At 40.9% G+C, this 25,843-nt stretch overlaps 1 protein-coding gene across 4 annotated transcripts; it reads left to right on the forward strand.

The window, feature by feature from the left end:
• The first annotated feature begins 10,511 nt into the window (after nucleotides 1-10,511).
• Nucleotides 10,512-21,370, forward strand: LOC147496636 (uncharacterized). Of its 4 annotated transcripts, none has more exons than XM_086559580.1 (3): nucleotides 10,512-10,862; nucleotides 19,158-20,412; nucleotides 21,074-21,370. In XM_086559580.1, the coding sequence occupies exons 2-3, from the start codon at nucleotides 19,742-19,744 to the stop codon at nucleotides 21,222-21,224; spliced, it is 822 nt and encodes a 273-aa protein (XP_086415706.1). In that variant the 5' UTR covers nucleotides 10,512-10,862; nucleotides 19,158-19,741; the 3' UTR covers nucleotides 21,225-21,370. The 4 variants fall into 4 exon arrangements, with proteins under 4 accessions (XP_086415706.1, XP_086415705.1, XP_086415704.1 ...); XM_086559579.1 differs by having other exon boundaries at nucleotides 10,512-10,793; XM_086559578.1 differs by lacking the exon at nucleotides 10,512-10,862 and adding an exon at nucleotides 10,870-11,952.
• The last annotated feature ends 4,473 nt before the right edge of the window (nucleotides 21,371-25,843 follow it).

Genomic DNA, 25,843 nt, shown 5'->3' on the forward strand with positions numbered 1-25,843 from the left:
TATAATTCCCAACAATTAACGGTCCTTGGTGTGCCAGTTCTTTCCACAATGATCACAATGAGACGGTTCCCTTTTTTCCCTTACCTTTTTCAAATGTCTGTGACTTCTTTTGAAAGTCGTTTTCTGCAATTAATACAGTAGATTCAGAGATTGAGGACTTCACCTCGGAATTCATGGTTTTCTTCCTATTTTCCTCTCTCTGAATAGTAGTACAAACAACAGCAAGTGATGGAAGAGTGTTTTCCATTAGAATATTGCTTTCTAGATTTTCATATTCTGGTTTAAGCTAGACTACGAAAAAATGTAAAGATTTTATCCTCTTCAGCATGTTTCAAAAGAGTCTTAGCATCTGTGGTGTGTGGACGATAAATATTTAACTTATCCCACAATTTCTTCAAATTCCCAAGGTGTTTTGTAAAAGTTTTCTCACCTTGTTGCAAAGCACTGATTGCAAGTTGAAGTTCAAACACAAGGGCAGAATTGTTCTGGTTTTCGTATAAATCTTCAATTGAATCGTACATCTCCTTTGCAGAATCAGAGAAAGTAAATATTCCAGCAATAGTTGACTCCATCAAATTGAGCAACCAGGATCGAACAAGCTGATCATTGGAAACCCAATTCTTATATTCGGCATCATTAATGGCAGGACACACCTTTGTACCATTAACAAATCCTAATTTTCTCTTACCACCCAGAGATAGCGAAACAGCCCTAGACCAAGGTATATAGTTTGTTCCATTCAAAAGAATTGATTACAACTTCCAGCCGGGATTAAAATCAGTCTCTGTTGTAACAGCAGACTTTGGATTTGGTTTTGGATCTGTCATAGTGTTTTATTTATTTAGGTTGGATTAGATGAGTGATTAAGAGCTTCGCTCTGATACCATGTAGAATTTAACACCTAATTAAAGAGACAAAACACAATGATTTATAGTGGTTCGGTGCTGTCGGGGCAAAACGTTAACCCGACACTCCCGATGTGATGGTGCTTCTGAAAGCTCGAAAGATATGGGGGATTGGGATTTTTGAGGAAGTGAGACTACACCAACGTTCTGGTTGCCTACGTACCCAGTGAAGAATTCGGGATCAAGTCTCTTCAAACGTAGTTCTGGAGAATGCAGAAGCCTCCGTATATATAGCAATCCCCTGCCTTGGCGGCCAAGAAAGGGATTCTCGGAGATGATGAATCCTAGTAAGATAGGATCATACCCCAAGATTTCATTCTATCCTTGCGCAAGATCTTATCGGATTGCACTAGGATTTTTAGCTTCCTCGGATCGGATTATTGGATCAGAATCATCCGAACGGATTGGATCCACGGATATGGGCCACTCGGATGGGCCCTGGACCTGTTCTGAACTTTGATGGATTCGAAGACCAAACGATCCGAAAGTGTTTATTTGGACAGCCACTGGACTGGTCCGCTGCTGGGCCCATATCCGGTCCATGGTTCGAGTACACTTTAGACTGAAAATGTATAGTACACACATTGCCCCCTCTTCAACAGAGGAGCAAACGAAGATGAAGGTGGTATGTTGAAGAAAGAAAAAAATTATAATGATATAATAGGGAAAGGGGAACGTGTAACGGGAAAATATAATGTATGTTATAGAGATGGACGAAGAAATGTGAGATAATCAAAAGAAACAAGAGTAGAAAAAGTGAAGGGTATAAACAGAAATGACCGTTTTAGGTAAATAGTAAAGAAATAAAAATGACAATGAGATGTAATCTAAAAATAGAGAAGTGGGTGTAACTCAATAAATGACAAGAAACATAAGAGGGGCTAAAATCAAAAGGTGAGAAAAGTAAAAGGGGTGGGGGGGGTAAATAAAAAATGTTTGTAATAAATGGGTGGTTGGATAAGTTAAAAAAAATAAGATAAAAATTGTGTGGGTGGGAATCAAAAGAAAGAGATAAGAAGATAAAGAAGAATAAGGAGAGAAGTGAAGAACTAAGCCTTACCATGTAAGTGTGCTTCAATTTTTTCACTTAATTCACTTGTGTAGTTGTCACTAGATGTTAAATAGGTAAAAATTTGCATGTTTAGCTTATGAGGGTTAAAGAATCATATAACCCATAGCTATAATACTTTATTGAGCAAATTGAGTGACCAAATTAGTGATATGGTTATGGGAGATGCTAACTTGGCCTAAAAATAAACCAAATGAGTTGAAATAGAGCTGACCCGACAAGGAAACACACTGACCCGGCTGAAAAACTAACTGACCCGGCCTAAAAACTAATGACCCGGATAAGAAATAGTCTGACCCGGTACGAAAATAGATCAAATTCACCAGATCTATATATAAGTAGGCCTGAACCGGCTTGTAGACCGCCGGAACCAGCTTGTATACCAGTGACCCGATAGGGAAAAGCCAAAATCAGCAAGAAAAATGCCTGGACCAGCTGGAAAATATGTGACCCAGCTGTAAAAACTCCCAAACCAACTGAAACCGGCTGAAAAATACAGGAACCGGTGGTAAAAATGCTAGAACCGGTTGAAAAATTGTAGAACCGGTGGAAAAAAAGCCTGAACTGGTTGGAATATACCCAAACCGGATGGGAAACTGCTGACCGGTGGTGAAATGCCTGAACCGGCTGGTCGCCGGTGCCGGTCGCCGATCGCCGATCGCCGGTGGTATAGGATTAGCAAATGGGTTTTGAGTTTGGGCTTTGTGGATTTTGAGTTTTGGGCTTTTTGGATTTTGGATTTTGGGCTATTGAATAATGGGTGTTTTGTATATTGGTTTTGGATATTGTAAATTAAATATTGGGCTTTAAAATGAAATCCGACCAAACTAAGGAGACGAAGTGGTTGGGTTAGGACCACCTAGCAATATTTGAGGTCAGGACTCATAGTAAGCCTTGACCACACTAGCCCATATCTCGACCAAACTAAGAAAACGAGGGCGACTTCAAGAGTGCGCCTGTCGAGAGTACGACGTCGGTCTAATAGCATGTTAAGTAAGCGTAACATGCATTGCATTTCCATATTCATTATCTCCATCTTTAATTACTATATTGAACACGCAATGCACGTCCATATGCATTATAGCTTGTGTACTGACCTGGTCGTGTGAATGCAGGACGACTCACGCACCACCAATTCAACGATGGGTGCGAGGAGATAACTTGATAATGAATCGGGCGGTGACGAAAATTAACAAACAAAGGCGACCGAAGGAGATTCGACATACCGTTACATTGGGATTCAAAACCACGATGATGGGAACGTCGTTAACGGATGCAGTGAGACCGGGTGAAGTTATTGTGAGCTACTATCAACTTCTCTTCGGTCTACGGTTTCCATTAAACGAGCTATTGGTCTACTTGCTATCCATGTGGGAGACTTCACCAGGTCAAATGTACGTTACATTTTATATGATCATCTCTCGGCTAGAAACGATTCGCCTAGCGTACAACTTACATCTGAACTGGGAGTCCATCTACTACCTCTTAGTTCCGGAACCTGTTCCTTCCAGAGGCCGTACTTGCCTTCGGGTGACATCACAGGTGGGGGGGATCGAGTTTACTGGATTTCTTCGTAGCCATAAAGGATGGGACACACCGTGTTACATACGATATGAATCGGAGGCGTTCGAATCTGAAGAATTCATCCCATGTACATTTAAAGGTAAACCGACCCTCAAAATGAATTCGAATTAATCATTCAAGTTTGATAACTAACCGAATTTATCATTCCGGATCAGGTGTAGATGAGATTCGTGCGCCCAAAGGGGAATTGACTGAGGAAATGTGGAGTAATCTGAACGTACTATGTAGCCTACCGCCAATGGCGTATGACTTGTCATATCCAGACGATGTGGTCTGGTGGATACGTGATGTAATGCCAACGCCGGTAGGTACCGGTCATGGTGTTGGTGGGGTGCCGAGAGCACCAGGAAGCGCAACCTTTAGCAGTGACCCTCCTCGTGGCGCTCGAATTCCAAATGTAGCAAGGGAGGCCACGCCAGAGATGCATGGAAGGCCTCGCCGGAGACTGGCTACCCGTCACGTATCATATGTGCCACCGGTTTACTCATGGGAGCACACCGAAAGTGTGAGTTCTCGGGTTGCATCCAGTGCCCATTTGAACTCGGAGAATAATGCTGGAACTACGCGTGGAAATAATTTTACCACAGGTAAAACTCATATATTGACGAGCAATGCATTTTCGCGAATCGGCTTTACTTTGCGACTTCGAAATAAAACCGATGATAATTCTACTTGCTAGAAGCGATTACGGTCCATCGCGAAGGAGGAATCTTATAGTCAGTAGTTCAGAGAATGAGGAGGAACCAGATGCCCCTAGTAGCTCAGAGGACGACGAGGAACCAGATGCCCCCAGAAATGATCGAGGGAAGGGTGTGCAGTTGGGAGAAACCCCACCCCATACAATTTCGGCTTTTGGGTCAGCTACAACTAGTTCCAGTGATTCTGGGTTCCGTGCTAGGAGTGGTAGGCCTTCAAGAGTACCCTTAGAGATAGTGCCTATCAGTAGTATGATACCGACCTTTGTAGCAGATATGTCGCGTGGATCGGATGGGCGTTCGGCGTCACATAGAGAGCAAACCCCTAATGTATCTGAGACAGGAACGGAAGTACTTAATTCCGCATCATCTGGATCTCGTGGCCGCCGATCTGCCTTTAGGCAATGTCCAAATCCTGATCCTGCTCCCCGAGAGTCATCGCCGGTACTGCCATCGGAAGATATTATGGAAGCGATTGACGCGTTACAACGGGATTTAGACAAGGTAAACAACAACACTGGAATTTGTAACTTTATTAGTAAAGAAGCGAATTAACACGTGAATTTATATATGAACTGCAGGTACGGGTGTTAGCCACACGATGCTATGAGAGCCATCAGAAAGAGACTGCTCGCTTATCCAGAGAAGTTGCCGCGCGAGACGCGGAGCTTGATGCACTGAAGGGGGAGTTAGCCTAATACCGTACCAGTGGTTGAACTGTTCATATCATAGTTTAGGTATGGAGTTTATGTATAGCGTAGCTTGTGTTAACTCGACAGAGATAAACACTCAGGCAATAAGTTGAATATTTGGAATGTGTAACCGTCCTTAAAACCAGGCAATAAGTTGAATATTTGGAATGTGTAACCATCCTTAAAACCAAGATGAAGATGATGTGTTGAATATTAAAGTACCGAAAAAACCAAGGGGCTAGAAAACCAGTTGACCCGGCAAAGCACACCTACGACCCAAAGAAAAATGATGACCGGCCGAAAATGTAGGATACTCATCGGACCAAGATCTAAGTAGGCTGAACCGGCCGGCAACCTGGAACCGCATGTATACCGACTGAATCTGCTGGGAAGTCTTTGGACCAATGAGGAAAACCGCCCTAGATAAAGGTTTGAAAACGCTGGCCGGCCGGAAGGAGAGGGAACCGGCTGTAAAAATGTCGAAACCGGATGGAAACCACCTGATCCGGTTTGAAAAATGCTTGACCCGGCCGGTGCCGGTTGTCGGTGGTAGAGGGTCAAGAGTTGAAGTGCACTGTTCAAGTACTGTTGGTTTGGTTTTTTTTTTTTGGAATGGGCCCTTTGGATGGGCCTTTGTTGAATTTCGGATGTCTTGAACGACCGGGCTTGTGGTTTGATCAATTATTTGATAGTCAAGCCTTAAACTATATATATGCTCCATGCGACAAATCTAGCCAACCTGGCTGACTTCGTAAAGGTCATCAACTAAGATGCCCCGCTTGTGGTACACGGCCCGGTGAATAGCTCATCATTAGAAATAACATGGGGTTTGTGATGCGGAATAACACCAAAATGACATAATATCTAAAGAACCGAACGCTGCATCCGTGTTGTGTGAAGAACAAAGTCAGTATCAGATGAAAGTATGGAAGCCAGATCAGGAGAAACAGACGTGGAATCTTTGGAATTGGGACAGCATCTCCAATCGAATCGACACTAATCCGTAAGATTCTCTTCATAGAACTTGCACAAGTGGACGTAACACGGATAGAATATGTGCAATATCCAACCATCTTTATAAAATATTATACGGTGGTCTACCGTTGCCGCGACGATAACAATGCCACTAAGTCACTTGACAAACAAGCGTAGTTACATTGCCAAGATTCTCCCACAGACGATCCTTGAGGAGACCAATAGACAACTCCGAAGTGCCTTAGTAGTTGGGTTTAAATCAGAGTGTAGCTTAGACTCCGCCACCAAGGGTATACGCTTGATGTACTCTAAACAATCGCACCCAGACCAAAAGCGAGATATTATCGTTCTTGGGTTTTCATTATCGAACCATGATGCCAGGCGTATGCACACTGCACCACGCAAGCCGAAACTGAAGTGCAGGATTGCCTTCGCCACCTGGGTTTAACAAATGTAAAACTAAATGACCAATTTGAAATTAAAACACAACATAAATGGACATGAAATTTATTGATAAAAAATGGAAGAAAAGTCCAATGTATGTGAACTTTATTGGTGAAACTAATGATAACTAATGTAAGTGACATATCTGTCTTGTACAGTTGTACATAAGACCCAATTGCCTGGCTTGGAATCTTGCACGCAACTTCTTGTCCTAACTGCGCTCGATATTCATCTCTGTAGAGGTATCTGGTTATACCCAGAGGAAGCGTCCATGAACAACAAACGCTCAAATCTTAAGGTTACACTGACTAGATCTGAGATGCGAGATAATGGGTATGGATGCACTGGGCAAGCTTTGTTTAGTTTGTGGAAGTCAATGCCACCCCTGAGCTTCTCAGCAGGACCATCCCCGATGTGTATTATGGTAGCTCTTGCGCTCCGCACAGCGTTGCGGTGAGGGACACGGGAATTAGATCCCCGAATCCCTAGTGGTTCCAGAGTGTGTGGAACCTCTTCAGACCATCTGTTTCCTCCGCTCTGAGAAAAGGATCTACGACGGCTCGATTGCCCCACCTCTGTAGTGGTGCCTGGAACATTCTCCATGTTCTGTTGAATCGCGACATGCTGATTGGCAACTTCTGCATCAATCATCGTAGTTTGTTCAGCCATGGTAACAAGGACGATCGAAAAATAAGGTCGAGGATATTACGCTCGGAAGACCACGTGTTTGTGGGTTCGTTCCCCACAGACGGCGCCAAAGAATGTCGGGGCAAAACGTTAACCCGACACTCCCGATGTGATGGTGCTTCCGAAGGCTCGAAAGATATGGGGGATTGGGATTTTTAAGGAAGTGAGACTGCACCAACGTTCTGGTTGCCTACGTACCCAGTGAAGAATCCGGGATCAAGTCTCTTCAAACGTAGTTCTGGAGGATGCAGAAGCCTCCGTATATATAGTAATCCCCTGCCTTGGCGGCCAAGAAAGGGATTCTCGGAGATGATGAATCCTAGTATGATCCTATCTAAAATAGGATCATTCCCCAAGATTTCATTCTATCCTTGCGCAAGATCTTATCGGATTGCACTAGGATTTTTAGCTTTCTCGGATCGGATTAGTGGATCAGAATCATCCGAACGGATTGGATCCACGGATCTGGGCCACTCGGATGGGCCCTGGACCTGTTCTGAACTTTGATGGATTCGAAGACCAAACGATCCGAAAGTGTTTATTTGGACAGCCACTGGACTGGTCCGCTGCTGGGCCCATATCCGGTCCATGGTTCGAGTACACTTTAGACTGAAAAATGTATGGTACACACAGGTGCCAATGCGGCAACCTACGTCCACGGGAGAAGAAAAGTTTTATATAGAGGTGTTTTGTGTTACAGAGGTGTTTATATAGCACAATATGAGTGCATATTCGTGTCTTTTGTTTATAAAAGGATTGGAGACTTTCCTTTATAGAAAACATACGAATCTGTCAAACTTCTGTCAAAACCGACTAGGGCGCGACCCACGCTCACATTAGTCTTGCTCGAGGCGCGACCCGCGCTCTTGCCTTGGCGAACCTCCATGCGATTTAGCGCTCCCCGCCCTTGACTTTGCCTGTCCAAGGGCACCACCCGCGCTTTTGTCTTTCTTCTCCCGCAACAATCAACATAGTTTAGACAATGTATAATTTTTTCTTTTTTAAACCGCAATAATTATATTCTTCTAGTATGTCATTACATTTTGAACCTCTGATTGTCTGTTTGTTGTACAGGGATTTGGATGTGAATCTGCAGGAAACATTTCGTGAGTACCTAAAAGCAAGAGGAATCACCGAATCAATGGCAAAGTTGTTGATCCACTACTGCGCACAAACTCAATCCAGAATACTTGACAAGGTTCAAAACCACTAAGAATTTGTTGAGAAGTAAGACGAGGTTGGCATTCTATATATATTGACTTGCTTATCACCTTTAAAATGTTTGTCTAACGGGCTACAAGGAGAAGAGGTGCCAATTGAACACAGATTGAGTAAGCAAATGCAATGATACAGGAAGTCAACTCTGCCTAAACGCTACAAACTTGAGAAGAGGTGCAACAAAAATAGAACCTGACATAAATTTACCAGAATAACCCAATCTATTGGTGCAAACCCTACGTTTTTCCTCACATCAACCAAAGTCCAAAGCCCTGCAAAGTTTAAAACGAATAACCTTAAACCCTGATAACGATAACAATAAAAAGAGAGAAAAGAAACTATAATCACGTCTTCTTTCTTCTCCTCTAACTTCTTCTCTTCAGATTGATCATGTCTTGTTTAGTGCACGCATTTCTCACCCCGTTCCCTCGCCGCATCTTTTATTCTTCTCCAACGACCAAATTCCACCGTATTCACTCTTCCTTCTTCCACTCACCTTCATCTGCTTCGTTGTCTTCTCTTAATATTTGTAGTAAACTTTCTCCATCCCACTTTTTCTCCTCTGTCTCTGCGTACAATGCTTATGTCGAGAAGAAAAAGCTGGTCGACGAAGAACTCAAACGAGCCATCGAATTGGAAATCGAGAAAGTCCAAGATGACAAATATGTTGGTCCAAGGATAATAACCCAAAAAATCAATACGTATATGATGAAAGTCCATACGTGTTTCCATTTGAAGAGATAATCGACAATCCGGGTGAACAGGCAATCACAATAAAACGAGAATTGAATGGTGAGAGCATTAAAGTTGTGGTAGAAATGTATGACACCGACCTAAGTCATGATACGAGAGACCTCAATCTCATTGTGACCATAATCAATAATGCAGACGGTCTTCGCATAGAATTTCGAGGGGAGGCATACTGCGGTTTTACTGGAGATATAGAAACTACAAAGATGGAAGGACAGAAGAAGTCTAAGAAATTGGAAGAGATAATGTAAGTTCTTTTCTTCTTTTTCTTATGCTTGTACCATTACTTTTCTTCTTATTGTTACACTTGTACGGTTGTACCATTACTTTTTCGTTTGGTTATTTGATAGCATTACTCCTCTTTAGTCCCAAAAATTTTAAATAAAAATGTGTAGGTTAGTTAAGTGATATATGTAGGTCAAAATTATTAGGATATATTGGAAAAAGTTTGCTAAATTTATTAGAGCAATAGGGGGTTTGTTATCTCTGTTTTTTATATACCTTCCGATTTTAGCAACTCAAACGTTTACGCTCCACTGACTGCCAATTGGTTTGGTGTTCCTTTTTGGCTGTTAACTTCACACAAAACCTTAACCCTATTTTTGTGAGGTTAGAAATTTTGAAACAATCTGATACCCAAGTGCGATAATGAACAGTCCTTCTCTGTTACGGAATCAAGGTATAACTGTATAAGGGCTATTGAAGCAGGACTACATGGCTTGTGCAAAAATATCTACTATCATTAGGATTGGATCATATTCACTTAAGAGCAGTTAGAGTCACCTAAGGAAGAGTGTCACCACCATGTGTTGGGGATTACACCAATACCAATCGGTTCCCCCACTACACAGATAACTTGTATGAACACACTTCAACTCCAGATGAATTCTAAATATCAACTACAACCTATACTAACATGCCCAACTCATTAAACAACTATTAACAATGATAATAATGTAAAAGCGGTAAAAGCAAACCCACAACACAAAGATTTACCGTGGTTCGCCAATGATGCCTACTTCCACAAGAGCCGCTTCTTAATAAAGTGGGAAGGAATATTACAATCTCTCCTTTCGGTCTCTCCTTACTAGATCACTCTTATCTTTCTTTACGGGGTTGTATCTCTCAGAAAGGTTCTCTCTCTTTTGTTTTAGTCCGGATTCCAATCCTTCCGACTTGTTAGGTTAGGTTTTCCAAAACCTTGATTTTGGTTTTTATCTCCAAAAACCAAATTTCACGCGCATCTTGTAAAGCAAAGCCCAAAAATAGACCGAGGCCTTGGCCTTCCAATGTATCTTGGATCGAAGCGGATCGCCCCCCTATATGAGCTGGGTCGCCTATTCTATCGAACTCGAGGCCGAAGTCGCGCCCTTCATCCGAGCCTTGGCATCGACATTTTTGCCGAATTAAGCTCGTTTCTCTCCAGCTCTGTTTTCTCTCCTCATGTGAGGGATAACTCCAACACCATGGCCTACTATAACTCTCTGCATCTCTGGCTGCGTAAACAATTAAGATATAACTCTCTCTCTCTCTAATTATTATTTACTAATATTAAGATTATTTGTTTGGTTGCACATGTTCAGTTTCGAATCAAATGTGGACTTAGAAAAGCGAGGGATTGACTCCTCGTTGGAGTATTTCTTGCGGGATTACATGATCAAGAAGCATAAGAGAGAGTACTTGATGTTGTTGAAAAAAATAAAAGAATTTGTCGAGAAATGAAATAGAAGCTCTTTCTTGGATATTATGTATACTCGAGCTTTGATAGACTAAGGTACGCATTCAGTAGTTCTGGTGGGATTTTGAAGATCCGATATAGAAGTACGACTAATTGACTATGGAGGTTCTTTTCTTTAATTTAAACCTCTTTCATATATCTTTCTTGAGCAAATGAAATTCTTATTGTTTCTATTGAAAACTTAGGCGATTTGTTTTTAAGACAATCTTTAGGTTCTTATTATGCCATCAATACAACATGTCCTTAATAGATGATCTGATTCTCTAAACATTCTGAGTTTCATGGTTTATTTATCTTTGAGCTAAAGATGAAAATTACGAAGAAATAAAGAAGTCAGATTTCAGGGAGGAATCATATCTCAAAAGTCAAAACGATGGGTTCTGAGTTGTCCGATATTTGACAAAGCCGCCGTTGAACTCGGGGCAAGGCTGCACAAGAAAGCAAACTTGATACAAAGATTAGATTGAAATGAGATTAATCTAATACACATACGGATCCATTAAATTGTAGCAAAGGCCGGCATATTTCATGCAATCTTAGGCTTCATGAACCAGTTTTGGCACTTTGGTTTTAGCAAGGTAGAAGCATCAACATGACGGCCATTCAGTTGTGAAAAATTGTCTTAGAAAAAACACCATTATATACATTCTTCTCAGCTACAATTGTCATCTCAGAAGAAGGATTTTTCGTTAAGAATGATAGTCATTAGGCACAAAGAAACCCCACGCGAACAGGAGCACAAGAGGTGAATACTAATAAGTAATAACCAAGGAGAACTTGATCGGAATTCACCACAGTTAGTTTACCAGTAAGGGAGTTACTCAATGTTCTCTTTCTCCTAGTTTGAATCAAGGATGAATGGCACAAGGTGCTAGAGATGACCACATGTGAAACTCCATTTTTTTTTATGTGTATTTAATATAATGATTAAAGTATAATTAATTTCATTTTCTTTTGTTAATTTGTTTTGTTATGTGGGCTACCCATGACCCATGTAGGACTAACCCGGCCCATAAGTGAAATAGAATTAAAGCTTAGCTTCACTGTTCGAGAGAGTTCTCTTTCTCTTCTTTTACCGACTTAGTACCGACCACTTTAAGAAACCAAAAGTTTGTAGCTATCATGGGTTGGCTTTGGGAGCTGTTAGAGGTGGATTTCTCACTGTTTTAGGCTGTCCATAACTATACTGCTTAAGGTAAGTGATTTCTTACTTACACTTCTTACTTTAGATAGATGAATACTTACTAGAGGTATACCAAACCAATCAAGTTATTTGGATGTAGTAAGAGATGGTGTTAGGTATTTCGAATTACTCTTTATGATAGTTTAATTGATATCTATTCTACAGGCTTAGTGATTTTGGGTATTGATATATCTTAGTGTGATGTTACGTGTAGTGAAAGAATTATGGCAGATGATTTAACGGACGGAATTGGTTTCTTATCCTGGATATATTGGCTATATGAATATATATATGATAAGGTTATATGGAAATATGTGATTATGGTATATATGGTTTAGTGGGAGGTAATGCGTGTGTGTGTGCAGGGTCGCACCTCTCAACTTCGAGGGGAAGATGATCGCTTGTGAGGCCATAGAGGCAAGTGACCCCGAAAAGCTTTGTAATATTTTCGGGAGGGTGTATATTATTGCGGTGCCACTTGCGGCCCATAGGGCATTACCTCATTGGAGGCTGCAAGTGTGGTCCCCGAAAATATCTAGTAAAATATATATATAGATATATATATAATTCGTATGTGTGGATGGTTGGTTTAAATTTTATTGCATTGCGGTTATTTACTTGGGGCTATGCTATTGTTAGTTGAGGTTAAGACCTATTTATGAGGCATGATATTATCTATTCACTTCTTATATGCTTTGGGCTTTGGTTATTACTATTGAGACTTTTGTGCGCTTAAGGTAAGCATTGGCGTGAGGTTATCACTTACACGGCCCGTGGCTTATGTTTGTTGTTCTATTTCTTTTTCGGGGGAATTTGCTATAGATGGATGACGGAGTGCCGTGAGTCCCAAAAGTGTTGAAGTTGTAGGTTAGGGGTTGTCTATAGTTCTTTTTGTGTAAATGTGGTTGGGATGGGTAAACGTTTTGATGGAGTTGCAGTCATGTATAATATGGAAGACAATAGTGTCTTTTGTTGTTTATAAATGTATACTTTGTTTTAAATCTATTATGTTATTGTGCATGTCTTAGGTTATTGTTTTGAGTCCATTATATGTATACCGTTTGCTCGATTGTTCTGGCAATTGTAGAGACACTCAAGTAGGCGAGTGCTTTCCAGCTTAATATATCCTGGAGTGGCCAGCTAGGTTATATCAAGTTGGAGGACGTTACAAAGTGGTATCAGAGCTCTAGGTTTTTAGGTCCTTAAATTGATTAGGGTAATAAGTTTTGGGACTCACAATTAGTATTAGTAAATGAGTGAGGACGAATAGTGTTGTGTTGTCATTTTTTTTTTATGTTATGTTACTTGTAGGTCGGGACATCCATAATTCACTAACTTTAAATGCAGGTATTGATATTTATTTATTCTTTTCTTTATATTCATCCAGAATGTCTAGTAGAGGACGAGGAGGTGTTAGTCGAGCAGGTCGAACTGCCCGTCTTTCTGATATAGGGACTAATGTTCCGGCTGGGCCTGCACCTACGCAGCCTATACCTGCAGCTAATGACAACAGACCTGTTTGGGTAGATGATATGTTGGGATCATTTCGACAGATTGCCCAGAGGGTTACGCAGTTAGAGAGAGGAGGCCAAGCAACTCAAGTAAACCAAAATGTACAAGGTGAACTGAACAAGACATACCAAGGTTGGAACGAAAGCTTGGGAAAAGATGTTGGAGAGGTTCATGAAGTCAATCCTCCTAGATTTGGAGGCATTTCAGATCCTAATAAAGCAGAAGAGTGGAAGGAGGATTTAGAGAATATATTTGATGTCATGGACTATTCCGAGGTACGTAAAACAGAGACTTGCGTCCCTTTGTCTAAATGAAGATGCTTCGATATGGTGGAAATCAAGAACTAGAGGGGAAGTTAAGCCATAATATCACTTGGGGAGAATTTTGTAGGCGTTTGACTTACAATATTTTCCTAGCAATGATAGAAGAACTGGAAGACGCGGGAGTTCCTTAACTTGAAGCAAGAGAGGATGTCAATTTCGAATATGAGACCAAGTTCACCAGGTTGGAAGCTTTTGCCACCGACTTGCACTTAAATGAGGATCAAAGGGCTAAAACAGTTTTGAAGAGGGTTTGCAAAATGATGATCTTAGGATTGTGGTTAAGGGTCAGAATCTTTCAACCTTGAGAGAAGTAGTTGATATTGCTAGGAAGTTGGAACAGGATTACCAGGAGCACCGGAGGCCTAAGGATTATCCAAAAACCGAGAGTAGTGATACAGGGAAGCGAGTATACAATAAGTATGATAGTCAGCAACAGTATATTCAGAAGAAGCAGAGGATCGGATCTTCATCTAAACCTTTCTTTGGACGGTGTCATAGATGTGACAGGTACGGTCACAAGCTCGAGGACTGCAATGTGCCTGAGAAGTTAACTGGGTTTTTTGGGAATTGCTATAGATGCGGCAAGTTTGGTCATAAAAGTGAAGACTGTAGAGTTCCTGAAAAATATATTGGGCAGGAGTATCGACGACCTGATCAGAGACGATATGAGCAGAAACAATCAGACCAAGGACACTTTAAATCGGGAACTCAGGGATCCCAAAGAGCATGGCAGCAGGGACCTCAAAGAGGACCACCATCAGGCCAGAAGCAGGGTTAAGAAGTTGTTCAGGAGAATAAGAAACCAGCAGCTCCACAAGGCCGTGTCTATGCAATGATGCCTCGAGATGGGGAAGCTAATGGTGCAGTAATCGAAGGTATTTTTCTTGTTTATTCTAGACCTGCGAGGGTTTTGTTTGACTCTGGAGCCACTCATTCATTTATTTCTCATGCTTTTATGCTTGTAATTGGTGTTCAATCCGAGTCTATGTTGGTACCTTTAGCCTTAATCACTCCACTAGGAGAGTCATCGATTCTTAATCGGATGTGCAAGTGTTGTCCAATTGTGATTGATGACCTCGAACTTCCCATTGATCTGATTGTGTTGGATATGCACGATTTTGATGTGATACTTGGGATGGACTGGTTGGCAGCGTATCATGTGAGATTAGATTGCTTTGCAAAGATTGTCTCATTAGATATTCCTGGACACGAATCAATTGTTGTTGCGGCTGCCAGGGGTAATTCCATAGTAGAGGCTTACACGGCACATTTAGATGTTGATGAGAATATGGTCAGTGTGAAACAGGTGGAAGTTGTGGCTGAGTATACTGATGTTTTTGGCAAGATTTTATACCTACCTCCTGTAAGAGAAGTTGAATTTAGCATTGAGTTAATTCCGGGTACCACTCCTATAGCTAGAACTCCGTATCGTATGGCACCAATTGAGTTGAGAGAGCTGAAAACTCAACTCCAAAACCTCCTAGATCAGGGGTTTGTTCGTCTGAGTACTTCTCCTTGGGGAGCTCCAGTTCTCTTTGTCAAGAAGAAGGATGGTTCATTTCGCCTTTGTGTTGATTATCGAGAAATGAATAAGGTGACTGTACGTAACAAATACCCATTACCTCGGATAGATGATTTGTTTGATCAACCGAAAGGAGCTAAGTGGTTCTCGAAGATTGATCTAAGGACCGGTTATTATCGGATGCTTGTTAGTGCTAGTGATGTACCTAAAGACTGCATTTGTTACACGCTATGGTTCGTATGAGTTCCTTGTAATGCCATTCGGGTTAACTAATGCCCCGCATTTTCATGGACTTGATGAATCGAAAGTATTCGAGATTTCTTGGACCAGTTTGTTATTGTTTTCATTGATGATATTCTGATTTACTCGAGGACACGCGAAGAGCATGTAGAACATCTTAAAATGACGCTTCAGACACTTCGAGAACATAAGTTGTATGCTAAATTCGAGAAGTGTGAATTTTGGCTCAATGAGGTCAAATTCTTGGGACATGTTGTATCTGAGGAAGGTATAGCTGTAGACCCTGCTAAGGTAGAGGCAGTTTTAAGTTGGGAACCGCCTACTTCCGTTTCCGAGATACGAAGTTTTCTTGGGCTGGCAGGTTATTATCGGCGTTTTATTGAGAATTTCTCGCGGATTGCAGCACCTATGACCCGATTAACCTGCAAGGGTGACCTTTTGTGTGGAGTGAGCAATGCCAGCGAGCTTTTGATGTTTTGAAGTCTAAACTAACTTCGGCACCAGTTCTGATCATGCCCGAGAGTGGTGTAGGGTATGCAGTATACACAGATGCATCTCACCAAGGTTTAGGTGTTGTACTTATGCAGAGAGGCAGAGTGGTGGCTTATGCATCTCGACAACTAAGACTCCATGAGAAAAATTATCCCACACATGATTTGGAGTTGGCTGCGGTGGTCTTTGCACTTAAGCTTTGGCGACATTACTTATTTGGTGAGAATTTCGGGATATTTACTGACCATAAGAGCCTCAAATATTTATTTTCACAAAAGGATTTGAATCTAAGGCAAAGGAGATGGTTAGAATTGATTAAAGATTATACTTTATCGCTTCAGTACCATCCAGGGAAAGCCAATGTCGTGGCTGATGCTTTGAGTAGAAAACCATATGCTCAAGTAGCATTCTTGATGACGTATTGGTGGAACTTGATTAATACCTTAACTGAATTTGAGATTAGCCCTGCTACACGAGAGTATACAGCTTACCTGGGAACAATAACAGTTCAACCGACTCTTGTGACTAAAGTAGTAGAAGCACAGGGTAGAGATACTTGGGCACATGCAAGAATTTCTGAGATAGCAAGTGAGCACCCATCAGATTGGGCCATTGATGGAGATGGTGGTTTGAGACTTAGGGGACGACTTGTTGTTCCGGATGATCCAGAACTGAAAAGAGATATTTTAGATGAAGCTCACAAGAAAAGATATACTGTACACCCCGGGAGCACCAAGATGTACAAAGATTTGAAGCGTCAGTTTTGGTGGAAGCGAATGAAATATGACATCGCTGATTATGTGTCCAAATGCTTCACTTGTCAACAAGTAAAAGCAGAACACCAAAGCCTTCTTTGAAACTTACACCATTACCCGTGAAGCGGAATGGAAGTGGGAACATATAACCATGGACTTTGTGGAAGGGTTACCGAGATCGCAGCGGGGTCATGACACTATCTGGGTAATTGTGGATAGACTAACCAAGTCAGCTCATTTCTTACCGGTCAGAAAAACTTATGGTGTGAATGATTTGTGTAAGTTGTATATTAAAGAGATTGTAAAGCTACATGGAATACCGGTGTCTATAGTATCGGATCGTGATAGCCAGTTCACTTCTCATTTTTGGAGGAGCTTCCAGAAGGCAATGGGTACACACTTAAACTTTAGTACCGCTTTCCACCCACAAACAGATGGTCAGACCGAAAGAGTTAACCAGGTACTGGAGGACATGCTTAGGGCTTGCATCCTTGATTTCATTTCAAGGTGGTTGGGAGGAGCACTTGCCTTTAATCGAGTTTTATGCGTATAACAATAGCTATCGGGCCACAATTGGTATGGCCCCTTCGAGGCCTTGTCACGGTAGACCATGCCGATCACCCTGGTGTGTTGGGTGAGGTCGGTGAGGCTTCTCTTTTAGGACCAGACTTGGTTCATGAAACTACCGGGAAAAGGTGGCGAATCCGTGATAGAATCAAGACGACTCAAAGTCGACAAAAGAGTTACGCAGATAGGCGTCGTAGAGATCTTGAATTTGAAATAGGAGACATGGTATTACTTAAGGTGTCACCAATAAAAGGAGTGAAACGTTTTGGAAAGAAAGGGAAATTGGCACCTAGGTATATTGGACCTTTTAGAGTGTTGAAAAGAGTTGGCAGCGTGGCATATCAAGTGGAGTTACCAGAGAAACTTGCTGCAGTACACAACGTTTTCCATGTTTCCATGTTAAGGAAGCATTTAAGGGATGAGGAGCATGCAAGTGTCATTAATCTCGATGACTTGGATTTGCAGCAGGACAGTTCCTATGTCGAAACCCCATTGCGAATAATTGACAGAAAAGAACATGTACTAAGGAAGAGAATTATTCCCTTGTTGAAAGTACAGTGGAGTCATCATGGCGAGCAGGAGGCCTCTTGGGAGCGAGAGGATGATGTCCAAGCAACATATCCTCACCTTTTTGACTCACACGTAAGTTGGAATTTCGAGGACGAAATTCATTTCTTAGGGGGGGAGAATGTGAAACTCCATTTTTTTTTATGTGTATTTAATATAATGATTAAAGTATAATTAATTTCATTTTCTTTTGTTAATTTGTTTTGTTATGTGGGCTACCCATGACCCATGTAGGACTAACCCGGCCCATAAGTGAAATAGAATTAAAGCTTAGCTTCACTGTTCGAGAGAGTTCTCTTTCTCTTCTTTTACCGACTTAGTACCGACCACTTTAAGAAACCAAAAGTTTGTAGCTATCATGGGTTGGCTTTGGGAGCTGTTAGAGGTGGATTTCTCACTGTTTTAGGTCATCCATAACTATCTTGCTTAAGGTAAGTGATTTCTTACTTACACTTCTTACTTTAGATAGATGAATGCTTACTAGAGGTATACCAAACCAATCAAGTTATTTGGATGTAGTAAGAGATGGTGTTAGGTATTTCAATTACTCTTTATGATAGTTTAATTGATATCTATTCTACAGGGGCTTAGTGATTTTGGGTATTGATATATCTTAGTGTGATGTTACGTGTAGTGAAAGAATTATGGCAGATGATTTAACGGACGGAATTGGTTTCTTATCCTGGATATATTGGCTATATGAATATATATATGATAAGGTTATATGGAAATATGTGATTATGGTGTATATGGTTTAGTGGGAGGTACGTATGCGGCGTGTGTATTACCAGGTCAGTACCCTCTCAACTTTCAGGGGGGAAGATGACCGCTTGTGAGGCCATAGGGCGCAAGTGACCCCTGAAAGCTTTGTAATATTTTCAGGAGGGTGTATATTACTGTGTGCCACTTGCGAGGCCATAGGGCATTACCTCATTGGAGGCTGCAAGTGTGGTCCCTGAAAATATCTAGTAAAATATATATATAGATATATATATAATTCCGTATGTGTGGATGGTTGGTTTAAATTTTATTGCATTGCGGTTATTTACTTGGGGCTATGCTATTGTTCGTTGAGGTTAAGACCTATTTATGAGGCATGATATTATCTATTCACTTCTTATATGCTTTGGGCTTTGGTTATTACTATTGAGACTTTTGTCTGCTTAAGGTAAGCATTGGCAGTAGGTTATCACTTACACGAGCCTGTGGCTTATGTTTGTTGTTCTATTTCTTTTTCAGGGGAATTTGCTATAGATGGATGACGGAGTGCCGTGAGTCCCAAAAGTGTTGAAGTTGTAGGTTAGGGGTTGTCTATAGTTCTTTTTGTGTAAATGTGGTTGGGATGGGTAAACGTTTTGATGGAGTTGCAGTCATGTATAATATGGAAGACAATAGTGTCTTTTGTTGTTTATAAATGTATACTTTGTTTTAAATCTATTATGTTATTGTGCATGTCTTAGGTTATTGTTTTGAGTCCATTATATGTATACCGTTTGCTCGATTGTTCTGGCAATTGTAGAGACACTCAAGTAGGCGAGTGCTTTCCAGCTTAATATATCCTGGAGTGGCCAGCTAGGTTATATCAAGTTGGAGGGCGTTACACCACATGCACTAGCAACATCCCTAAAAATTCTTGTTTATTCTCATCTCTAAAAATATCAGAAGGGGCTATTAGAAGATACGGTAGGACATGAACCGCGTGATTACGTTCCCTGATCGATAAAATCCGTAAACCCTAGTTATGGCGAAATATTATTCCTGTTTGATAAAAACTTCTCAAAACTAAGGGGGGAAAAATAAAGAGCAACGCGCGTAGCATCAGCATGTATTCTGTTGTGCGCCCGGCTCTGCGTTTAGTCAATCCTCACAGTGTTTATACTTCTCAAGAAACCTCAAAACATCACCATCCTTCTTCCTTTTTCAATTACTTCTCTTTCCGTTTGTGGTCTTCTTTCAGTAATAGTAGTGTACTTACTTTAAAGCCTTCAAATATTTTGTTCCATCGTCCATTTCGGTTCTCCTCTTCCATCGCCAATGCTCACAATGCTGATTTCGAAATGTCGGACAAAGCAGAAGACGGGAACAGTGAAGGAGACGTTGAGGAGTCGCCAATCAAGCAGCTCCAAAACTGGCTTAATCTTCGTCAAGCGAAATACAAGTTAATTAAAAAGCTGACAGAAGATGGGCTTCCATGGGAGATCATCAACAATCGTGGCAACCAAGAGGATACAATTATCTTAAAGAGAGAAGAAGTTGGTGGTGAGAGCATACAGTTTGTGGTGTATGACATTTGTGACAGAGGTAATGGAGAGCTCTACTTCTCTTTCACTCTGACTGTAAGCAAGGGAGATGGGTCTCGTCTGGAATTCTACTGCCATGCTGATGATGGGGGATATTTTGAAATTCGGACTATGCTGGTGAAAAGGCCAGGGGAGGAGTCTTCTTCGGATCAGAATGATGTCGAGTGCAAACCAGAATACAAGGAACCGTTTTCGCAAGTTCCATTTTTTTTTTTCACCTTACTAACTTTCCAGTTCTTACTATAGGGCATAGAATGAGCCTAACTTATTTGAGTACGCGTTGGTTCGGTAGACATTTCTCAATAGCCATAAAAACACCTAACATATTCTTTGTTTTATTTTATTTGTAGTAGTGACTTTAGAGCAAGTATGATCCTAGCTAGTAACAAAAAAGAAAACAAAAAAATGCTCCTAGCTAGTGCCTTTAGAACATTTTATTAGTCTTTTTTTGCTGGGTAAGTTAAATTGTATTAAAATGAAAACAAAAAAATGCTCCTAGCTAGTATGATCACATTTTGTCATAGTCTCATAGAGAATTAATTTCATCACTTATCACTTGAAGAGTTGCCAAAGCCATTCTTACTACAATGGTCCACCAATGAGATCTTGGAGAGTTGCTTAGAAGTTTCGATACTGATGGGTGCATTTTCCGTGCACAAATTGTCACAATTTTGGTACACATTACCATTTCCTTTTTCTATTTGGGTGAGATATAGATAGAATGTCGGCATGGTAGCTGTATGATGGGTGAGAAGTCTAATTAAAGGAGGCAGTAGTAAAGGGAGTTTGGTTTCTTTTAGTACAATGCTCCTAGCTAGTATGATCACATTTTGATTGTCTGTTTTGATTGCACAGGGATTTGGATCAGAATCTACAGAAAACATTCAATGAGTACCTTAACGCAAGAGGAATCACCTACTCAATGGTAAAGTTGTTGAGCGGCTTCATTATACAAACTCAATCTAGAGTACTTGATGTTGTTGAAAACCAAGAAAACGTTTGTTGAGAAGTAGGCATTCTGCATAGTTCATATAAAAATTGCTAAAGGGTGAGGTTGAATTGTCACTTTCCATTAATTAGCCCCTCTCGTGCTTTTGTCTTAAACACAGGAGATCATTTTATGTATTGGAAACTATAAGGGTGTTGTTATTCTCACTGCTGTTAAGCCTGTTAAGCTCACTTCTAATGTATTTAACCACCACCCAACTAACACTACTACCTCCTTTTCTTTGTTGCCAACGGATTTGCAAGTTGCAAACCTCCTTTGTTTAATCTCTATTTTACCTAATTTTCATGTTTTTCTTCAATTCAATGGATTTTTTAAATAATTAAAATCCCCCACCCTCTATTAGGGTACTTACATTCTCAAGTATGCTTTCTTGTTCTCTTCAACATTGAAATTAAGCTCAGGATGAAGAGGAGGGGGATAAACACAAAGGTAACGCAATCTAGAGAATTACACATTTTGTAAAGTAAATCAGCTGCCGGCCTGATTGCTTTCACTGTAGATGTGGATCACATTCACATTCTCAAACTACCTTAGTACCTATAGCTGCTACCGTGTTAATTAGAACAGTACCTTTCCGACCTCCTGATGCTAACTGCTTGTAGAGAAAAAGGGTGTTTTTCTCTTTCTCGTGTAAGGCACACCCTGGGCTTGGATTTGCTTGGCAAAGGGCGCGGTGCACGCTAATGCCTTGGTCGAACTCTAGGTTCTTCAGCGCACCCTGCGCTCCCTCTTGCCTAGACAAGAGCGCGGGTCGCGCTCCATCGTATTTCAGCATGAAAAGGTTGTTTTGGAAGTTTTTTCTGAAACAGTAAAAATATAGGTTTTTTCTATAGAAACCTAACTTAACCAAAACCAAGAAAGAGAGAGATTATAAGAGAGCAATTATTTGTGAGTTGAGTGTTCATTCTTTGTGAGTGAATTGAGAGACTTGTAATCTGTTACTCTGGACATCTAGTAAAGCTTGGAACTTGCAGTGTGGACGTTGGCAAATTGTCGAACCACGATATATCTCGTCTTGTGGTTTGTTCTTCCTTTACATTAATTGTTTTACTTTAGATACTTGTTTATTTGATATTGAAAAGTGTTGGGATTACTTTGGAAGGTGTTGAAGTCTTGTCTAGTGAGAAGGATCGATCTTTGAGTAGGATTGATCTATTTGTTATGGGTAATGTTGTTTTCGTATTGTACTATTCATAACAATTGGTATCAGAGCGTAGGTTTACGACCTAGGATTTTGAGTTTAGTGCTCGAAATTTTTGTAGACAAGGTGTTCGATTAAATTTCGAAATGAAGTTGTTTTTTTTTTTTTTTTTGGATTATTGTGTGTAACTTGAAAGATGGCTCCCAAGATGTCAAATGCTAAGTTTGAAGTAGAGAAGTTTAATCGGAACAATAATTTTGGGATTTGGAGGATCCAAGTTAGGGACATCCTCATCCAACAAGGTTTGTATAAGGCTTTAAAGGGGATTAACTCAAAGGCTGCGAGTATGAGTAATGATGATTGGGAAGAATTCGATCTTCAGGCTTGTTCATCAATCTGATTGTGTCTTGCTAATGAGGTCATGTATAGTGTGATGGGAGAAAATACCGCTGCTGGTATTTGGCTCAAACTAGAGTCTATGTGTATGACCAAGAGCATGACGAACAAGATGTACCTTAAAAAGCGTCTTTATCGAGACATGATGGTCGATGGTTCAACGATGCAAGAGCACGTTAGTGAGTTCCGTCGACATCTAGCGGATTATTTGAATGTTGGCATGAAGATGGATGATGAGGATCAAGTGGCATGTTTAATATTCTCTTTGCCAGAAAGCTATGAGCATCTAATGACTACATTTATGAACAGAGAAGACGTTAATCTTAACGAAGTTCAGAGTGCACTTCTTTCTTATGAGTTTATGAAGAAGACACGTGTAGAGAATAGCATTGATGCAGGTCAAGGACTAGTGGCAAGAGGAAGGTCACATGAAAAGGCTTCTACAAGCAATGATAAATCTAGGTCCAAGTCAAAAAAGCCTTTGGCACATGTGAAGTGCTACAATTGCGATGAAAAGGGACATTACGCAAGTAATTGTCCTCACCCGAAGAAAGAGAACAAGAGAGATGGTAAGAAGAAAGGTAAGGCAAAAATTAAGGCAAGTTATGCTTCAGGCTCACCCGAAGAAAGAGAACAAGAGAGATGGTAAGAAGAAAAGTAAGGCAAAAATTAAGGCAAGTTATGCTTCAGGCTTTGAAGGGGACGAGTTGAGTCTTTGTGTGTCCACAAAAGACTATATGGCCGAAAGGTAGATTCTTGATTTCGGATGTTCCTACCATATGTGTCCGAATAGAAAGTGATTTACTTCTTATGAGAGCATTAATGGTGGTTCCGTTTTGATGGGTAATGATGTTGCTTGTAAGACGGTAGGAATTAGAACTATACGGGTCAAGATGCATAATGGTGTAGTGAGGACTTTAAATGATGTAAGGCATGTTCCTGAGCTAAAGAAAAACCGTATTTCTCTTGGTACCTTGGATTCCAAAGGCCACAAGTTTATAGGCGAAGGTGGAGTCCTAAAGATTGTCAGTGGCTCTTTAACTGTTATGAAGGGTCAAAGACATGAACTATGTATACTTTGATGAGTAGTACGGTGATAGGCGATGTAGCAGTGGATGTTGTAGTGATGATTCTGAATGCACTAAGATGTGACATATGCGACTAGGGCATATGAGTGAAAAGGGTTTGTCTGAGTTGTGCAAGCGAGGGTTCTTGAAGGACTTGAAGAAGCCAAGTATGAGGTTCTATGAGCATTGCGTCTATGGGAAGCAGTGTAGAGTCAAGTTCAAGTCAAGCAAGCACATGACAACATGCATACGGATGTTTGGGGACCCTCCAGAGTGGCTTCAAAGGGAGGTAACCGCTATTATGTCTCATTCATTGATGATCATACCCACTATGTGTGGGTGTATATGATGAAAATAAAAGATGAAGTGTTTGAGACATTTAAGAAGTGGAAGGCAATGGTTGAGAATCACACAGATAGGAAGGTAAAGACACTATGGTCTGACAATGGTACTGAGTATACCTATGGGCCTTTCCAAGAGTTTTGTACGCAATAGGGAATTGCCAGACACTAGACAGTCAGGGGGGCACACCTCAGTAGAATAGAATGGCAGAGAGGATGAATAAAACCTTGCTTGAAAGAGCGAGATGTTTGTTGTCTAATGCTAGTCTAGGCAAAGAGTATTGGGCAGATGCAGTGTCCATGGCGTGTTACCTATATAATAGGTCACCAGTTCTAGCTATAGATTGCAAGACACCTTATGAGGTGTGGTCAGGTAACCCAGCTGATTATAGTATTTTGCGAGTGTTTGGATCGACTGTTTGCTATCATGTGAGGGAGAGCAAGCTAGATCATAGAGCTAAGAAAGTCATATTCTTAGGCTTCGTAAATGGGGTAAAGGGATACAGATTGTGGTGTCAAGAAGACCACAAGTTCCTGGTCAATAAAGATGTTGCCTTTGATGAGACTTTCGTGTTATCTTTCAGTAAGCCAAAAGGAGCTGGGCAGAATGGTGAGTCTATAGAAGTTCAAGTCACTGAGCTTGAGTTGTTTGATGCAGCAGATGACTGGTTCGTTCATGATGAGGTACCAAATCATGGAACCACACAGCAACAGGAAGAAGAGCATGAACATCCACAACTTGTAGTAGCTGACCCTAGGCCAAAGAGACAAGTTAAAGAAGTGCACAAGTATGGGCACGAGAAGCCGGTGAAACACTATGGTCAGGTGGATTTAGTAGCATATGCATTGAATATCAAAGATGATGAGCTAGATAGTTTCAAGGAGGCTGTTAGAGATATTCATTATAGAGATTGGTTGGTTGCTATGCAAGAAGAGATGGAGTCTCTTGATAAAAATCACACATGGGACCTAATTTTATTGCCAAAGGGCAAAAAGACTATCGGCAGTAAATGGGTGTTCAGAAAGAAAGAGGTCCTTCCCCGAACCGACAAAGATCTTGGGTACAAGGCAAGAGTAGTAGCAAAGGGTTTCTCACAGAAGGAAGGAATCGACTACAATGAGGTATTTTCCCCAGTGGTCAAACATACTTCTATTCGTGTGTTATTGAGTTTAGTTGCTCACTTTAACTTGGAGTTAGAGCAACTTGATGTTAAAACTGCTTTTTTGCATGGGGACTTGGAGGAAGAGATCTATTTGAGACAACCTGAAGGGTTTGTTGTTGTTGAGAAAGAAGATCATGTATGTAAATTAAATCTGTCACTGTATGGGTTAAAGCAATCGCCCAGGCAATAATACAAACGCTTTGACATATTCATGATGCAACATGAGTATACTCAAAGTAAGTATGACTGTTGTGTTTACTTTCGTAGACTTCGAAGTAATGACTTCATCTATCTCCTGCTTTATGTGGATGGCATGCTTATTGCTTCCAAAAGCATGGTGGAGATAAACAATTTGAAATCTCAACTTAGCTCTGAGTTTGAGATGAAAGACTTAGGTGGAGCCAAGAAGATACTGGGCATGGAGATTGACAGAGATAGGAAGAAACTACGGATAGTTGTTTCTCAGAAGAAATACTTTCAGAAAGTAATTTCTCGTTTTGGTATGGAG

Source organism: Coptis chinensis, chromosome 5 (genome assembly GCF_015680905.1).
Source record: "Coptis chinensis isolate HL-2020 chromosome 5, ASM1568090v1, whole genome shotgun sequence".
Taxonomy (NCBI): domain Eukaryota; kingdom Viridiplantae; phylum Streptophyta; class Magnoliopsida; order Ranunculales; family Ranunculaceae; genus Coptis; species Coptis chinensis.